Here is an 18,367-nt window from a genome sequence, read left to right on the forward strand (position 1 = left end):
TTTTTCCTGTTCGTCACAGTTATTGTTATGCTGTTGGATGCTCTGATATTGGCAAGTGGAAAATAATGACTTGTTTATTTTTAAAAGTAATCCTTATCAACATAAGGATATCTTTACACTGCACAAAACTCTTTTGACACTTTTATCCAAATACATTTAGTTTAGCATAATATTTCTAAAACTGGTATGTTGCTGTAATCTTATCTGTTTTACATAATCCTTATGTCCTATATGATCCAGAGTCTGATCTATGCACATTTTATAAGGTTGCATTCTCAGAAACGAATGAGAATTTAGTCCCAAGTGTACCTTTAACTTATTTTTATATTATCTTATACACATGAATGCAAATAGTCCTATGAATAAGTTCATAGGACGTGTCGTGGGATTTCCTGGATTTCCTGGCACTGCCACCCAACTACTTGATATTCTAGGAGAGCAGGAAGGGGAGACCATGGCTCTTGGTTTTTGTCAGAGGGGCCTGTTTGAAATGCAGCAGGTTGATTCAGAATCCCGACAGTACTTTATCTTATCACAGAGAGAGGGAATATGAAAAAGAAAAGAGAGGAAAGAAGGGCGTCGAAGCAGAGGCAGAGCGAGGCGTTCTGCAAAGTTAGAATGTTTGGGAGGAGGAAAGAAAATCAAGCAAGAGCAAAACAGAACAAACTTACCGCTCTGCTCTAAGACCAGATGTGTGATGGGTGGACTGAACAGTTTAAGTTGAAAAAAAAAAAAGGCATGAAAGTGAAGGGGAGTTTTCACTCATAGTTCTAGAATTTTAATGTTTTTTAGGATCGAACCTTTTATACATTTTTCAGATATGTGTATGTAAATATTAATCTGCAAAAATGCTAAATTATATCAGAAAAGTTTTAAAAATGTAATGTTGCAAAATAAGTGATGTCCTAGCATATTAGAGCATTCCGGGTATAAATAAAATACAGAGTTTACATATATTACTTAAACCCTGGATGTATCATAATAAATGTTCTTAATAAAGACACCCAAGCATTCACTTTTTATTTATTATTTTTGCCTGGCAGTTTCCTTGCAGCTTATCTACATTTATATGGGCTACTTAGGTCTTACTAGCAGCACTTTGAGCTCTTTATACATTTCAAATACTGCGTGTAATATTTAAGAATGTAAAAAAAAAAAATCTGTAAAAATCCATCTAGAATCGTAAAAGTTGACTGAGCAGTTTTCATTCACTGGAGACCCTAAATTCTGTTCTCATATCTGAGTCTGAGCCAATCTAAATTTTTTTGGGCAGATGACATTTTCACATAATAAATGTCAGTGTGATAGCAAATCTAAATGGACCTACTTTCCACATTAGTTCTGTCCAGGTCAGTAAATAAGTTTAATTAAATAACGCATATCTGATTTTATTTGAGTTTAGTCTGAGTTTATTTGATTTAGTTTAGCAGAGAGGGAATTATCTGAATGGTTGTTCTTAATAGACCAATGATTAAGCTAAAACAGCAGTTTATTAGTCAGTCTGGGCAAAATGTTTTTCCATTTGTGTTTATTCTGCATAAAGGAAACTATCTGAATCTTTTCTCATTTATGTAAAAGGTTCAGTTCCCTTGTCCGTCTATCCAGTGTGCCAAAGGATAACTTGTTCTGCAAAGTGAAGCCTTTAAAATCAAGTGGAACAAAGTACTGAGCCCAGGTTTGGGTGTTAGACAACTTCCTCCCATTAAAAAAGCTAAATTGCTTCCTTTCATGCAAGCTCTTTCTGTGCTGTGTTGCTTTTCTCTAATGACCCTCATCCTCAGTGCACCAATTCATCATGCACACCAACAAGTCCATCCATCCATCCATTTTCTTACACCCTTGTGCCTAATGGGGTCGGGAGGGTTGCTGGTGCCTATCTCCAGCTAATGTCCCGGGCGAGGGGCGGGGTCACCCTGGACAGGTCGCCAGTCTGTTGCAGGGCAACACAGAGACACACAGGACAAACAACCATGCACACACACACTCACACCTAGGGACAATTTGGAGAGGCCAATTAACCTGACAGTCATGTTTTTGGACTGTGGGAGGAAGCCGGAGTACTCGGAGAGAACCCACGCATGCACAGGGAGAACATGCAAACTCCATGCAGAAAGACCCGGGCCGGGAGTCGAACCCAGAACCTTCTTGCTGCAAGGCAACAGCTCTACCAACTGCGCCACTGTGCAGCCCCACACCAACAAGTCCTAATAACAAAACACAAAAAAGTTGTTCTGGTTGCACACTCCTACGCTTGGAAAAATATAGTCAAACACGGAAGACCAGGCCATTTCCCAGCAAGCCATCAGCATTAGACCGCTGTTAATCCCTTCATGTTGTTCGGCTGTATCTATCGGTCACAGGCCAGTAGACTCTCACTTGTTTGTTTTTTTTTCTTCCACCACTTTTTTTTAATTAATCGCCTCGGTTTTTCTACCGCCTTAGTCTTATTCCATCACTGCCCGTTCCACTGTTTTCTCATGATTACACAAGAGAGGGAAGTCACAGCAGTGGAAGTAAAGTAGGAGATATACAAAGAGACGAATCGGCCAGCGGAGTTACTGAGCGGTGCAAAAGGTCAGGTTTGTGACATGATAGATTCAATTGGTGACACCGGAACAAACTGCGCTTTGCTGCACAAACATGTCAGCGTTCTGATTTTCAATTTTGTAATTTCACCATTTCACCAAGGGAAAGAAAAAGCGGGGAAACACATAAAATATTCATCTTAAACACAGAGTAGCGGAAGCAAGTTGCAAGAAATGTTTTGGGTTATATTTCAAGAGGAAAAAAAAGCAAACATTTTTTCCATTGTTTCCTGTTTCCTTGCCAGTGGTTAGTGTGAATTTAATTCCTTGTGACAGTAAATAGACTAAGCTGTGCAGCCAGAGTATTATTTAGTTGTTATCGCATCAAAGAAAATAGCAAGGCAGCTTTTATGTTATCCATCGCTATATTTGAGCTGCCTTGGCATCATTATTTCGATCTTAAAAGCAACACGAAAGGATTTGTTTCACTGAGCTTACATGAACACATGCAGCCCATCAAGGGTTACCCTAATCCAATGATAATGACATTCTTATATCACCTATTAGCAAATACAGTGCTTTTACCGACACTTATTTAAAAATAGAATATATTTCCTCTTTGTTTTCAGATTTGAGCTATGTGTGTTCCTCTCTGAATGAAAGAGAAATGTATTTGGGGTAATTCAAACAGACTGCATCAGCAATTCTACAGCATGTAATCCCTTAATCTTCACACATCAGTTAGCCGTCCTCAAACACGCTCAGTTTTTTAATCATGTTCCATTGCAATTAAGGAGCCAGCACAAGTCAATCACACAGATGTCATCCCTGATACTCAAGTTGACACCATAAATCCATGAGTGACCAGAAACCCTGATCTCCTTGCTGCAGAATAGATTGTTTGTATGTCTGGTAAATATTAGTAAAAGTTAGTAAAGTTGAATGATTTTGAAGAGTTATTTCTAGTAGTTGCATGTTGCTCCCACTTCTTGATATGGAAAATTATATGAAACATTTGACTGTTAGGTCTGTGTGAATGGGAACCTATGCATTCTCTATTAAAATGTTACTGCAGTGGAACAATAATGACATTGCTTAATGTCAAGCTACACTAGGCAGACACTCTGCCTGCACTGATGAAGATTTATTCACATCACTATGTTAAATGCTCAGAGGAGCTTGAATTGATAATTTTTTTTTTATTAATTTGACGCACATTAAACATGACTGGACATTTCCTTCTGGAAATATGGTAGTTTTGTACATTAAGTAGTGCTTATGCAATCATTAACTCTTATTCTTTTGTTATGGTGGAACTCTTTGTCTAACACACTCCAAGGAACATTTAAATCAACAAAAAAAAGTGCCACCATAATTGAACTTTGTCAGAATTCAGTGCATTCAACATGATGCGAAAGGTTAACTCAACAGCACACTTTAGTTTCTACAAGTGCTAAAACTTAATTTCACTTTGGAACTTGTTGCTAACTGTGGGGCAAACTCCTTAGTTTCTTCCAGATAAAAGAAACACAGTTTTGTGTATTTCTAATCTATAAAGTAAGCACATTTCCAAAATCAGTTAATGTTTGAGTGGAAAAGGTTGTATATCAAGTTTTTTGTGTATGCTAACCATTTGTACATGAGGCCTTAGGTCTGGTCCAGCTGAACCGCCTGATTTGGGTTTTAGATCATATCACTATGACATAATAAAATTGAATTAAAAAAACGGTATTACTAAGAATTTAGAAAGAACCTATTGCTCATGACAGCCAAATAGCTAACAGCATATCATGCATATCAATAAGGGATGTATCTGATAAGTTTTACCACCAACCTAAAAGAAACAAGCAACTTTTCCTCTGGCATCTCTGAACTGTACTTATTTACACAACTTTAATATAAAGGGGACAACTTTATGTAAAAAGTACTCATGTCAGTTTTAAGATAAAATTTTAGAAGTGCTGAGAACATACACATTCATACAGAGACACTGACGCATACTGTCTATGTTCTGAAGTCTGTTAAAGAGATTTCCCACTGGTACAAGTATGCTAAGTTAGCAGTGACACAGCTTAGTAATAATAGTGTTCTGTGTTCTTCAGCTGAACTGGACTTTGGTCAATGTCAAAGTGTTTTTTTTTTTTACTGATATGTTTTTCTGCCTTTGTATAACACTTCCAATGGTTTCCAGTATGGAAGGTGTTTGCACTGCTTTTTTGACTCATATTAAGAATTTATAGTTTCATTATTATCTTATTCATGGTGACTTTGACTCATCATACAAAGTAGGTGTTTTCATTTTCTCCAAAAACAAGCGGCGTGTCTTTACACAGAAACACACTTTATTTTTAAGGACTTTTTTTTTTGTAAAACTGATGATGTTTTCAAACTCAATATGTGGCCCTTTAGGATTATCCTTCCTTGACGACACTATAAGCGATGAGCAGTCATGCAAAAAACCCATTTAGATGTCAAAACATAGAAATACTAACCAACTCGAAAGAGGCAACATAAATCTAACGGGAAAATTACTTTGGCAACTCTAGTCATCAGTCTCCTAATCTTAATGTCTCAGGAGGGAGTTAGTGAGATGAGTCGTTTCTATAATGAATGGTTGAAATACTTTGAACCACACTGTTCAAGTATGCTCCACAGCAGTTTGTCACATTTCAAAACTACACTAAAACAATTCCATAAGCAGCAGTGAACTACGGCCTTAAAACTACATAAAAATGATTTAGATGGCATTATTGATGCATGTCACAGCACCAATCTTTCATCAGATGAACATTGGCCAAGTAGTCAACATTGTATTTGGTCAGATGAATAGATTGGAACAATAAATAATAAGATTATCAACACTTTATGTCACTCGTGTTTTTTTCTCAACTGATTTGAACAAATTTTTCACTAAAACTAACATTAAAAACTACCAAAAAATGCAAGATTTTGAGTATTTGGGTTTTCTTTGCAGTGGTATTGAATAGTGTAAGCTGCCACACATACATTTCTTAGTCATAAAATTGTACAGTCCCTTCCATCTTTCTGTTGGTGCTGCAAATCTTTGGGAGATGATTAGATTGGCCCTTTGTGTTCCCAATTTGTTTCTCTCCCAAAGACTAAGTAAAGTGAAAAAAGTTTTACAGAAACATATCATAAGTCATTCTTTCTTCTGCTCTGTATCTTTTCATAGTTTCTTGATTTATGGCACACCATGTTGAGATATAAAATTTTTATAACTATATTTTGGCAAAAACAAATAAAGTCCAAGTTCCAGTGATTTGTATAAATCTTGGGGTGGGGGAAAGAAAGGGCTTTTGTGGTTTATAATTCATTGGCATTTTGGAATAACTACTTCATACACATTGAACATCCAAAGATGATATTTTATGGCGTTCATTTCAGTTTATGATCAAATTCGTCAGATTGAGTTTCCGTCTGATAGACTGTTTGTTTGTTCATGTTTGTTCCAAGACTTCCCTCTAAATTGCCTTTATTGGCAATTTAATCCTTGTGGCATTGTGGAATTTCTCTCAGCACAGAAAATCAATACCATGGATGGTGCTTTGCATTATAATGTTGGTCTTCCTCTACTTTATTGCCAGGATCTGTCCGGTGTTGTTAAACAGACAAGCATTTATTGACCATGCTTTGTCTTTTTATCTCATGAAATACAACTTTTGAATTTTATTTACTGTAGTCCATATACTTTTATAAATATGAAGTGCTTGTTACAAGTTATATACTTTCATGGTCTTATTTTGATGGCCATAGCAACTTACGACTTTTGCTAGGGAGGTAAAAAGTGGAGCAGCATATTTCTTAAAGAGAAAATGCTGAATTGCTTTGTTTACATCTAGACAATAAAGTGAGACTGGAGTTTGTTGCATTGTATTGGTTCATTTTGTACAACGCATTGCATCAAGTAAAACACACACTCACACACACGTCTTTAGCCTGGACATTCCATCCCTATGCAGTTCCTCTCGATTCTCATCTCCCTTCAGCGCCCCTTCTGGAATTTCTCCCGTTGAGGTTGATTTCTGCAGTTGAATTTCAACCGGGCCAATCAGCACACAAAGGGATGACTTTTGAACAATTATTTTTGATTTTCTGTGCTGCTTTATAGCTGTTGTCTTCCAATGGTCGTAGTTTGGCAGATATTCAAATAAAGTAAACAAAGCCATTCAGTCCATGTTGGCCTCGCTTCCAAATATTGAGCAATTAAAATTGGAGCAAAAGAAATGTTTGAGACATTTCATTGCATTTCAAGCTTACAGCTCTGATTAACAGTCATCTTGTTCGGCTCAGTAAATCTCTTTTCACACTGTGGGATGGTTCTCTACAGCGCACGCAATTTCCAGTAAACATAGCTTTGCTTCCTTCATGCTCTAGTTGGCACATTACATCCGTCACAACCAGATGTTAGCAGTTGGGTAAAAATCATTTAAATCTTCAACAGAGTCTACACCTCTAGCAAGCAGCTGTTTTTTACCTGGTTAATCTTCTTACTATCTCTATCTCTTTGATAATATATGTGCAGGTCTCTCTTAGTAAATCATTGTCTTTATCCCTCTTCCTGTCTTTGTTTCTGTCTTTGGTGGATTGTCTCATGAGTCACCTAATGTTGCTATCAGCAGACCATACATCCCTCAGTGCATGTGTGTGCATAAACTCATTGCTTTCCCTGCTTATCTAGTATCTAGCTTATCCTTTCTTCCAGATACAGCTCAGAAAATTATGATGTGAGAAAGTTCAAACTTTTTTGTCACTTGTATCTTGCACAGATTCATTCCACGTAGAGTGGAATATTTCTGTGGTTCTGCTAAGGTGTAATGGAAGCCCAGGTTGCTTTAATAGCAGCCTTTATGTATGTCGTCTGCACTATTGGGTCTGGTGTCTTTCATCCTCCTCTTGACAATACCCTATTCATCTTTAATAATTCTCTCATTTTCTGAGACACTGAATTTTGAGTTTTCATTTTCTGTAAGCCCTAATCATCAAAACTGCATAAAGTAAAGGCTTGAAATAGTTCACTCTCTATATATAATAAATCTATACAATACCCAAGTTTCCCTTTTCTGAAATGAGTGACAAAAAATATTAGTTAAATTCAAGTTTGTTTTAGACATACCTGTAAATTTAAAGCACTTTTTTTATTATTTCTGGAACTCTCATTTGTAACATTCATTTTTGCCTAAAACCAACAGGGTCTAGAGATCTTCAAGTTAATGAATTCACTGAAGCAAAATATGTGACAATGTTAATGAATTGCTGGGCCACTGTCCCTTTAGGCTGTTTTAACACAGGAAAGCAAAGGAATTATCTGACCTTTGACACTGAAAGCCGAGCTGCCGTCTGTTATTTGAACATAAATTCAAAGTACAGCATGAACCCCACAGCTATCACCTGCCATGGATATCGCACATGTATACCAATGGTACAGTGTTTAAATATGTTCATAATTTTGCAATAAATATTCTCTGTTTCTCTCGGACTGTGTAAACCCTTGAAAGGGGAAGATCTCTTTAGACTCTGCTGCTTTTGCCAGCAAATAGGAAATTGTAAAAGTTCAGCCTATTTATCTGCCCGGCGGTCTTAGTAGATATAAAAAATAAAATAAAAATCTCGTAAAAGCGCACGCTTGGTCAGTGTGACCCCACCAGACCCCGCACAGGGTAAAAACCTCGCAGGGTCCAATTGACCCATTCTCTTAAGACTGTGGGAGGGTCAGAGGTCGTGTGATTCAGACTTAAACTGTTTATAAAACTTGGAACAATACCAAAAAATTTACTAAAGAGAAAAAAATATATATATTTTTTTATGTTACGCATTTATTTTACAGCAGATACAATAAGTGAACGCATTGTGCATGTTTGTAATTTGGATCATTTAAAATATTTTTGAACAGTCTGGGATCTCTTTTTATTCTGTAAAATCATTTCATTTTTATGCATTTCTTTAGAGAGCAATATTAATTTAACATTAGTTGTGTGCAAAAGAAAAAAGTAATGTTGCATTTAGAGACAAATGGGGAAAAAGCAGAGAAGGCTGTTGTAGCGTTTCAGCACCTGCTAGTAGATTTATAGATATGTGCCGATTCTGCCTACTCCTAATGTTAATGCACAATTGTCATACTTATCCTTTTTTTCCCCTCGAATGGTCCATTAAAATGTCCCATAAGCCATTTTCTTTTGAAGGAAAAAAATTACTGCTTCGGTGTGATAAAAATGATGCCTCTTCTCTGTATGGCAATATTGAGCTACCTGGTCTGTGACTATAAAACAAAATTCAAGTAAAGCTGATTTATTTATGGCCGCTAAACAATCGAGAGTACAGTTGAGCATTTGCAAAATGTATGAGCATTTATGAAGCTGCATAATTTTATTGTTCTCTTTTCTTTCCCTCGTTTCCTCTGTGTTGTTCTCCCAGGATGGGGCCTTCACCAAGAGGGAAGTCGTCTCAAGTCCAGCAAAAACCATCGGGCAGTCCTCCTTTGTCGACTTTGGTAAGAATAAAAAAATTGATTTTTTTCCTTTCCTCGAGTCGAATGGTATTATTGGTTTAAAGCAAAATCCTGATTATGATATTCTTGTGCTTTCTAATGCTTTTTTATTAAAACAAATCTTTCTGTATTTGAAGGAAAATCTACTTTTCAATTAAAAGTGTAGCAGCATTATAGATAGCACGTAGGAAAAATTAACTGTCGAAATTGGCAGGTTTGAAAATATAAAAAAGGAATAGTTTTTCTAATATTGTATGTATTAAAAGCCAAAGTTAGCATGTGAACTGGGGTGTCTTTTTTTTCCTTCCCTCCCCCCATGTCTATCTGACAGTATGTCTATGAGCATTGTTCTCTGAGTACCAAAAATAATAACAAGTGGAGCATTATGATAATTCACTTTTAAAGGACGCATTTATGAATCAATATACCAAGTTACTAATGTTATATTAAGTGAGTGTAACTGTTTTTGCAATAAATGTTTTTTTCTTTATGATGTGGCTAATGGGGGATCCAAATAAACAAACAAATGCTCCGCTTTATATACATAAAAAATGTATTTAGAATTTGCTTAGGGTTTATTTATTAATAGGGACAGACACTAAGACGGGGACGAAAATTGAAAGAAAGAAAGAAGGAAAGAAAGAATGAAAGAAAAGAGGTTAAGAGAATGTTAACAGGGAGAGAGTGACAGAGAAATAGAAGTGAGAACAAGAAGGATACAGAGAATACAGGAAGAACACGGTAGGAATCTGCATCTACATCTGCAGAAGAAGAGAAGAAAACAGAGAACCGAGAAACGACAGCAGCAAATAACAGATGTGTATGTAAGAACAATGTCACTGAAAAGCACCTGGTGCTTGTTCATATAAGGTTTGTCTAGTGGCACCCGCAGCCCAAGTCGGTGTGTGTAAGTGAACACCTGCATCCATACCTGATTCAGCTCCAAAACAAAACTTCACAATTAAAAAAAAAAAAAATTAGTTGAAACTCTTAAATGCAAAAAATGCTTTCATTTTGTTTGTGAAAACATAAAACATGTTTTTTTATGTTTTCACAAACGACTAGTTCACAACTAGTTCTGGCATTAGAACAACTTAGCATGACATTGATTCTATTTAATTGACAACACTTGCTGTGTCATGGCACTTCACAAAGAAAACATGAATGCTGCTTGATTGTGTATCATCTAATGCTTTGATTGAAATATGTTTTACATCTCTATAAAACATTAAAACAGCTGCATTGTTGTGGTTTGAGGGATGGACAGCAGTAGTAGTCATGATGCAAAGCAGCCACTTGCATCATGTTTCTAAAAATCTCTGCTTGTGCGGTTTACAAGAATGCATTACAATCCAAGTGATTAAAGACACGCATCCTGGAAAAGTATATTTGTTTTTGTCAAAGAAAAAATGTGTCTGGATGTGGTCAAGTTGTGTCATTTTAGAAGGAAATCTTAGTTATGTGGAACAAAACGGAATAAGTAAATATGTATCCCTGGTCAGGTTGCCTTGGGGTCACAAATGTGTTTGTGACTTCTGTGTGACAGATCCATTTTTTTCTCTCTTCTTTTAGGTTTTTTAAGCTTCTGCATTTGAAGCCGCCTAGCTTCAAAGGATTCTAAGACCTTATGGTCTCCCTAGCTTTGACAGTTTCACTGCAGCCTTCTCATCACGTAACATCCATTCTTCACACGTTCACAAAAACCACACACACTCACCCTTTACCCACGAGGCTTATCTCACACACACAGTTACAGGCACAGAGTCCCACACAAGACAAGCCCACAATCCCATATGGAGCCAGATCTTTGTGAGGATCTTATCCCTTTAGACAATCTTGGCCAGTGAGATTCATTGTAGGCTCAGCTTTACGTTTCTCCTCAGCAAATCTCCACTGATTCACTAATCTCCAGGCTGCCTAAAGTGGCCCTTGGTCGTCCGTCAGAGCGACCACACTGAGGACAGAAGAGAAGAACAACGCTGGCTACTTAAGCTTGCCTTTAATGTGAAAAACAATAAAGTTAGGGAGACCAAAACAATCTTAGGCAGGTGGTCATAATGTTCCACCTGTTTAGTGTTAAACCTTCTTTCAGTTCTGATCTGTTTCAACTGGCTGGGTTTTTTAAGATTTTGCTAAGTAAAAACTTTTTCTTCATTTTTTTAGGGGATGGGGGGGGGGTCAGCGTTAAAATGGGTTTAATCATTTTTGCTTTTGTTTTCCCCACAGTAACAAAAACGACTTCCCCAAAGTCAGCATACATCTAGCTGATTCTGCAGCATTGCTTTTGTCTGAGACAGTGTCAGACCTTGTTCACATTAATTCAGTAGTAACAGCAGGGGGCACCTAAATATCCGCGGGCCAAATATCCCAGCATATTGACTCATGTAAGGCCTGGGTTTTTGTTTTTTTGGATTATAAATCTGCTGCTTCATGCTGACTGAGCATTTCTAGTTTTTATGTCTGAAAAAAAAACCAGCAATGTCAGCAAGAGAAAGAACCTTCTTTTTTTTTTTTTTTTAGTTTGGAACTGTGGAAATACTGTCCAATACAGCTGAATAAATAGGTAATATATCGCCTGTGCTACTCATTATGACAATTAGTTCCTAAATATCTGGTAAGCCCTCTTAAATATTCTAATAAACTTAATTAGTTTATTGATATTTCACTCCTCTATCTGTCTGCGCTGTTTGTTTAAAGTGCTGTCAATGGTTGAGCGCTGTTTATTCAATATTAATTTAGTTCTTTGTGCTGCACATGCACATAAATACACAGCCAAACACACAGTAACAGTTTCATGCCGATAAACACATCTCTGCTGCCAAGATTAATCTTTTAATCTCACTACAGCTCAGGGTGCCCATCAAATATTTAGTGAACAAACTTGCCCTTCCCAAATTGCTGATGATCTATGAGCCTGAGGGGAAATGTCCTGTATGCTGTGTCTGAATATGTACATGTTCATATTCTCTCTGGAATATTTTCAGTATTTTTGTTGTTTTTACTAGATTTTTCCCTCTCCCCACTTTATTTTTAGTTTCACTAAAGTTTTTCTTTTTTTTCCTATTTTCTTTCAATTCTTGGTTCAATGTTTTCTTCTTCAGATGTTTATGTCAACAGCTGAGGGTCAGATTTTGATACATTGTTTTGCTGTCTTCTTTTAATCCATATCCTGCATGTGATCTAATCTTAAAACAAACCATTTTCTAAATTTAATTTAGAAAATGAATTTACGGTAGTCACTTTTTACAATTATTTTGAGCTATATCTAACACCAACGAATCTGATCTGTGTAAAACAACTGAATGAGTGATTGTGGATTAATTTAGATAACTTCAGATACACTGCATCAAATAAATAAATACATTTGACTCACAGAGATTTAGAGCTACCTTATCTTGTCAAACATATTTTGTGATAGCAAAGTGAGACATCATCAATAACAATGTCAGATCTGGTGTTTTGTAACAGAGATCCACCAATTAGAACTTTTATGTTAATTTCAAATCTCCTTTTTAAAAGAAAAAAATTCTAAAGTTATGACCATCCAATGCAATTAATTTCTGATGTCTTTAATCGATTTAAATGACTTTATAATTTTATTGTTTGTTTTCAGAGCTACTAGTTTTAATTTCAGAGCTTTTGATTTTAAATTAGAGCCTGGCTGCTCCAGGGCCTAATTTATTAGATTTTATTAGTGTCTCTGAGGACTTTGAAATCTTAAAGCCTCATTATTTTTACCTTGGATTTTGATCTAAGTCAAGCATGCCTAATACAACAATATTAATTTACTTTTGCTGTCTTTTGGTAAAGTGTCTGTATTTTACTTTCTTCATACAGTCTAAAGACCATACTTCTGTATTTCTTTTGCTAAAATAGTCATTAGTCAACCATCACTATCAGCTTTCTTGCCTTTTTCTGCTGTGAGTATTAGTTCATACTAGTAGCAGAGGCTACTAGTAACGGTAAATGTTACCGCTCTCATCTGAACATGTTAACATTTTATGAACAAATGCAAAAGCACAATTTTGCATTTTAAATTGCTTTTAGCATCCTATTTTAGTGGCTAGTGCTGCCATCGTGACTAAAACAGCACTTTCTGTTTGTATTCTGTCAAGACTTTAGATCCCGAGCTTAACTGTGAAATTTATAAAAAGCATTTACCATTTTCACATTGACGCTGTATTTTATTTAGCCTTTTTTACCTACTTGAAGTTTTGCTCTCTCTTGCTCTTATGCAGCGTGATTAAACCACTTGATATGATGAAAACTATTGATCCCATTTTAATGTTTCCATACCTCCTTTGACTTCATTTTAGAACTTGCTATTGAAAATAGCAAAGTCTGAGTCTTCTTCACTAACATTTTCCACATCAAAGCATACCTGTTGATCAGAAAAAGTTTGGACCTTTAAATTTCCAAGCAGCTCATCACAAACCAGGGCCAATCAAAAAAAATAAAAAAATCTGTTGATTACAATCACCACCTGATTTCTGGGTGCATCTCTAGTTTCTTATGTTATAAATCAGGCTGATTTTAAGAATCCTAAAAGACAGTGTGCTCACCTCAATGAAAATTTATTTTGGTTTTATCCCGATTGTTTAACGTTATTCAATATGCAATGTAGATTGGATTCTAAAAGAACCAAGTATGGCCACAAAGGCTAGTGAATCCTCCATCTTGTTTTGTAAAGCGTCGTGAATACATACGAAGAGACAGGGGGTCTCTTCGTATGTATTCTATTATTTATGTGGCCACTAACAAACAGAATGAATGTGTTTCCCTCCTGCTCTAACTTTGCCAACTTTACTGGCAAACACTGAATCCTATTAGAATGTATTTCTCTTTGCAGCGTGGACGATTGTTATCTTCTTCTTTATTGTTACAAAAATTGACCATAAATGATAAAAGATGTAATAGACAAAAACAGAAGAGACAGAATAAGGAATATGATCAGGCAAAGGAAAATCTTACACAGCAGAAAGTACAGACAAGAACAAATCGAAGCACCAAGGTGTAGCCAGCATGGATAGAGAATAGAAAGTAGAGACGATGTGAGGCAGAGTAGAGAGCAGCGCTGGATCCTTGTGTGATCTGGAGTGGGAATTATTTCCATCACACATCACATTGTCAATTCTCACTCTCTGCTTTTACCTGCTCTTTTCTCCCCTTGTTTGGCGTTGCATTTTTCTCAACACACAAAGTACTGTTATGTGCCAGCCTGCCTGTACGTCCGTAGAACTTCTGTTTTCCACCTGTACTGCAGTTTTGGCTTCGTCGGGGAACTCTGCTGAAAAGCTTAAATTCTACGCTGCAGCAGAAGTTCAGATGTTAAAATATTTAAGTCTGAGTAGCGTATTTGAGCTTCTCAGAAGATTAGGCAATTATTCATCAATAAAATTCTTCATCGTACAATTCATTTTAAATATTTTTTTTTTTTACATCAGATTGTAAATTGGTATTTGTTGTGATTAAAAGACAGCTGTGTTCTTTCAAGGTCCTCTGTAGCTTTAAAGCCTTTAGAGTAGAGAAGTATTTTCAACACAAGACAAGAAATATTGGTTTTCTTAGTTTATTGTCTGTTTAAACACTGTCTGTCCGCCCATCCGTCTGTTCATCCGTCTGTGTGTCCGTCCATTGTTTTTCATCATCCAACAATTCAATTAACATCAGTTCATCATGCACAGATTCATCTACTCATCTATCCATTTTCTCATCTTTGTATCCTTCTGTCCATCTTCCCATCCATCCCTTTCAGCTCTGGAGGATTCAGAGCTACAGTATTGGTTTATACCTCTGTGGTAGGGGTTCATCCTACTGGCTGCCGGTTTTGAACCCCACTCCATCTGGAGGAAGTGGTCGTTCTCATCCAGTTAAATATGTATTCAGTGGAATGTCAGTGTTCTCTAATATAATAAAGAAAAACAATACATTGTATTTGATCTCCAAACATTTTCACAAATTAAACACAGTAAGCTAACAATGTGATTTTAGATGAGTATGAGACTATCTATCGTACTGAAATTTAACTTTTAATCATAACCTGCCTTTCACAAATTAGATTTTGTTCCCTATTCATCTTAAGCCATGCGTTTACCTTTAGAACGGTCATGGAAAGCAATAGGAAACCCATCCACTGTCTCGTGTTTATGAGCGAACGGTTTTGTTATTAGCTCGATTCCCATAATAAATGCACAGCATATGCCAGACAAAACACAACCATCTGCCTGATCACTCAAGTAATTGCTTTTTTCAAAGTGACAGTGGCTGATGCATAATTCATCATTAGGTAAAACGCAGTGAAGTTTCACCAGCGGATGTGTCACCAGACATCAGTGCAGGTGGAATACAGAGACCAGCAAAGGGGCAAATTTTTATTTTTTATTTTTTAGAAACGGCAAAATCCCAGCATGTTTAAAAGTGTTTTTTCAAAATCGGAAAGGCTATCATCATGCCCTCCGTGTGCGTGTGTGTGTGTGTGTGTGTGTGTGTGTGGGTGATGAAGTGTGTGCTTGCAGGCAGGTAAGTCAGCATGTGCGCAGCCTAGTTGTCTCTACTCTGCCCTCAGGCGTTCTTTTTCCACTCATCTTATTATATCGTGTAACATTCACCTCCCTCCCTCTGTTCTGTCAGCCTCATTCTCCCCTCAACCACTTTGCACTTTTTTTTCTATTCCTGCATTTTTTTATATAACTTTACTGGCTGTCCTGTCTTGTCTTGTTAACCAGCCTACGCTGCCTTTTCTACGCTCTTCTTTTTTTTTCTTTTGGCTCCATCACTTTCCTTCACTTCCAGCCTTAGAGAAAGGTCTGTACCTTTTTCAAACAGATGTAGTGCAGAGCAGCTTGTCTTGTTGAGATCAAAGTAGCTTTTACTTTGTGCCACGCATGTGTATTTGTGCCAAAGACGCCCCTCTCTAGACTTCCTAATGATGAAAAGAGGTCCCAGTAGGAATAATAAAAACCTAATCAAGTTCCATTTTGTCAAATATTTTACATTAGCCCTAATGCAAAAGTTTTTGTGGTTTGCAACTGCTGAATTTAGATCCTCATTTGCACATTTTAACATGCAGTTTGTAGAAAATATCCAAATTCCTCCATCAGCAAAGCGTCTCTTACTGAAAGAAAAGTAGTGGCATTCACTACAGTTAAGTGGTAACCTTAAATATGAAAAACCAACTGGACCATCTTCCCAGTTTGCACTTTTAAAATGAATAAATGTGTTTTTCATTGAGCCTCTGCCTGTGTTGACGAGACACTTCTCAAGATCTTAAGGATTCAGCTTTGGTTTTGTGTTAAAGATTGGGTGTTTTGTAGTTGTACTTTAATTATTTTACATCTTTGTTTGTCTCTTGGTCTCCATTTTGTTACTACTATTGCGTTGTGTTTAAAGGGATTCTTTAGTCTTCTTCACCAATCGCTGTTACCATTGTTGGGTTTATTTTGCCTATTCCTTCTTCCCAATCTGTGCCCCATTTTCCTCACTGGGTGTATTATTTTGATATTTATATCAAATGATGCACAGTATTGTTTTAGTTCCCCAGCCAGAGTCTCTATTAGAATCTGTGGAGGGAGATGGAGATGAGAGAGAAGTGGGACGAAACTGGTCAGCGATTACAGGAGTGGTTTGATCACTGTCCCAGTTTTTCAAGTGAGATTTGAATAGACCATTTTATGAACATACCAGTTTCAGTTGTTAACCCCTTGGTAGAATGAAAATAATTTGACTCATAATGATCAATTCATCACATGATAAAATAAAAAGAGTCCCGTAATTTCCATTCTGAAGAAAAATATTGTTTGAATGGCAATTTTATTAACCATTTTATTCATCATTTCAGTTGTATGTGTTTTTTTTATTTCCGTTTCATTTATTGTTCTAGGTTTTTGTGTTCTATTTTGTAAATTTAAAATGTCTTCCAATTCCAGTTTGGAGTGTTTTGTACAAAATTCTAGTTTATTAGTCTTTGAGCGGGCAAACTCGCAATTTTATGCCATTATCAATATGTAACTTGAAAATGGTCTCAAAATAACAATACTATTTATTTCAATAATTTCTGGGACAATTTATTGGTCAACAATGTTTGTTATTGTGACCTGGTTCAGGGTCCTGTCCTTTGCATATCTTACACCAAGCATCCGTTAGGTGGGATCTCTAAGTTTAGTGTGATAATTGATAGATGTCAGGATAATTTGCATAGAGTGTAATATGAACGCATCTAGGTCACATGATCTAATCATACAGTCTAAAGCAGTGGTCCTCAAACTTTTTCCTGTGAGGGCCACATAACTTTTCCCTTCTCTGGTGGGGGGCCAGAGTCAGTTTGTAACAGAAAAAGTGTTACACGTTTATCACCTGCGCTGCCAGAAATTGTTGACCGGCTGGGAGGGGGGAGGGGGGCTGTGCGTTACTCGATTGATTTTTACCCAGAAAGCACATGGGCAAAAACCGTTAGTGAAACGGTCACTGGGACTGATTAGTATATATTCCATTGAGGGAAAGTAACTTTAACATATAAATTCCTCATATGTTAACATAAAGGCCCGTTTAGAAGTATAAGCTGCTACTTACAGGCATTGCTTCGAAGAACTCGACCGGAATGCGGCGTTCATAACAAACACGTGTGTTCATCTGCTCTACCGCTAGCAAACAACCGCGCTGATTAAATAACATAAAAGTCAAGCAGTTCCCTAAAAGTCCAACAAAACACAAAACAAAACACCCACAGTTTACAGGACACACTTCCTGCTAAAGAGTCCCCTGGTGGTTAAACCGGAAAATACAATATATGAAAAAAAATCTGAATGCTCTCTGGTATTGTTCAGGGGGCCGGACCAAATGTGGAGGCGGGCCGGATCCGGCCCGCGGGCCGTAGTTTGAGGACCACTGGTCTACAGTCTCATCTTTTTATCTACTTTGCCTTCTTATCACTGTTTTCTCCAGTCCAGCTCCATTCTGCAGCTTCAGTGCACATCTCCCTCAACCCATCTCCAACATACCACACATCAGCTGAAAGGGTAGGAGGGGATAATGCGAGACAGGAAGAGAAACTCAAAGATGAGAGAATTTGAAAGAAAGGTAAAAGGGCCAGCATTAGGAGAAGAAGCGACTGGACTGAGGAGGCGAAGGAGGTTGAGTAAAGAGGAATATTACAGAGTCAGATGAATAGACGAGATGGAAGATGCAGGAAAGGGCAAGTGGGACAGGGGAGTGTGTGTGCAGAAGAACTGAGTAATCTAAGAAATAACCTCAGCAGGACTGATTCTCTCCTAAACCTTTTGCTTTTCTCCACCTTGGTGTTTCTGCGCCAAAACTTTCCAGTGCAGCATGCCTCGATGCA

At 37.0% G+C, this 18,367-nt stretch overlaps 1 protein-coding gene across 1 annotated transcript in view; it reads left to right on the forward strand.

Moving 5' to 3' along the window:
* Positions 1–18,367, forward strand: part of itfg1 (integrin alpha FG-GAP repeat containing 1) — a 181,060-nt gene that overhangs the window by 31,848 nt on the left and 130,845 nt on the right. Inside the window, exon 8 of the mRNA XM_008404870.2 lies at positions 8,958–9,033. Coding sequence (XP_008403092.1) covers positions 8,958–9,033 — 76 coding nt within the window. The remainder of the gene's footprint in view (positions 1–8,957; positions 9,034–18,367) is intronic.

This window comes from Poecilia reticulata, linkage group LG3 (genome assembly GCF_000633615.1).
Source record: "Poecilia reticulata strain Guanapo linkage group LG3, Guppy_female_1.0+MT, whole genome shotgun sequence".
Classification (NCBI taxonomy): Eukaryota; Metazoa; Chordata; class Actinopteri; order Cyprinodontiformes; family Poeciliidae; genus Poecilia; species Poecilia reticulata.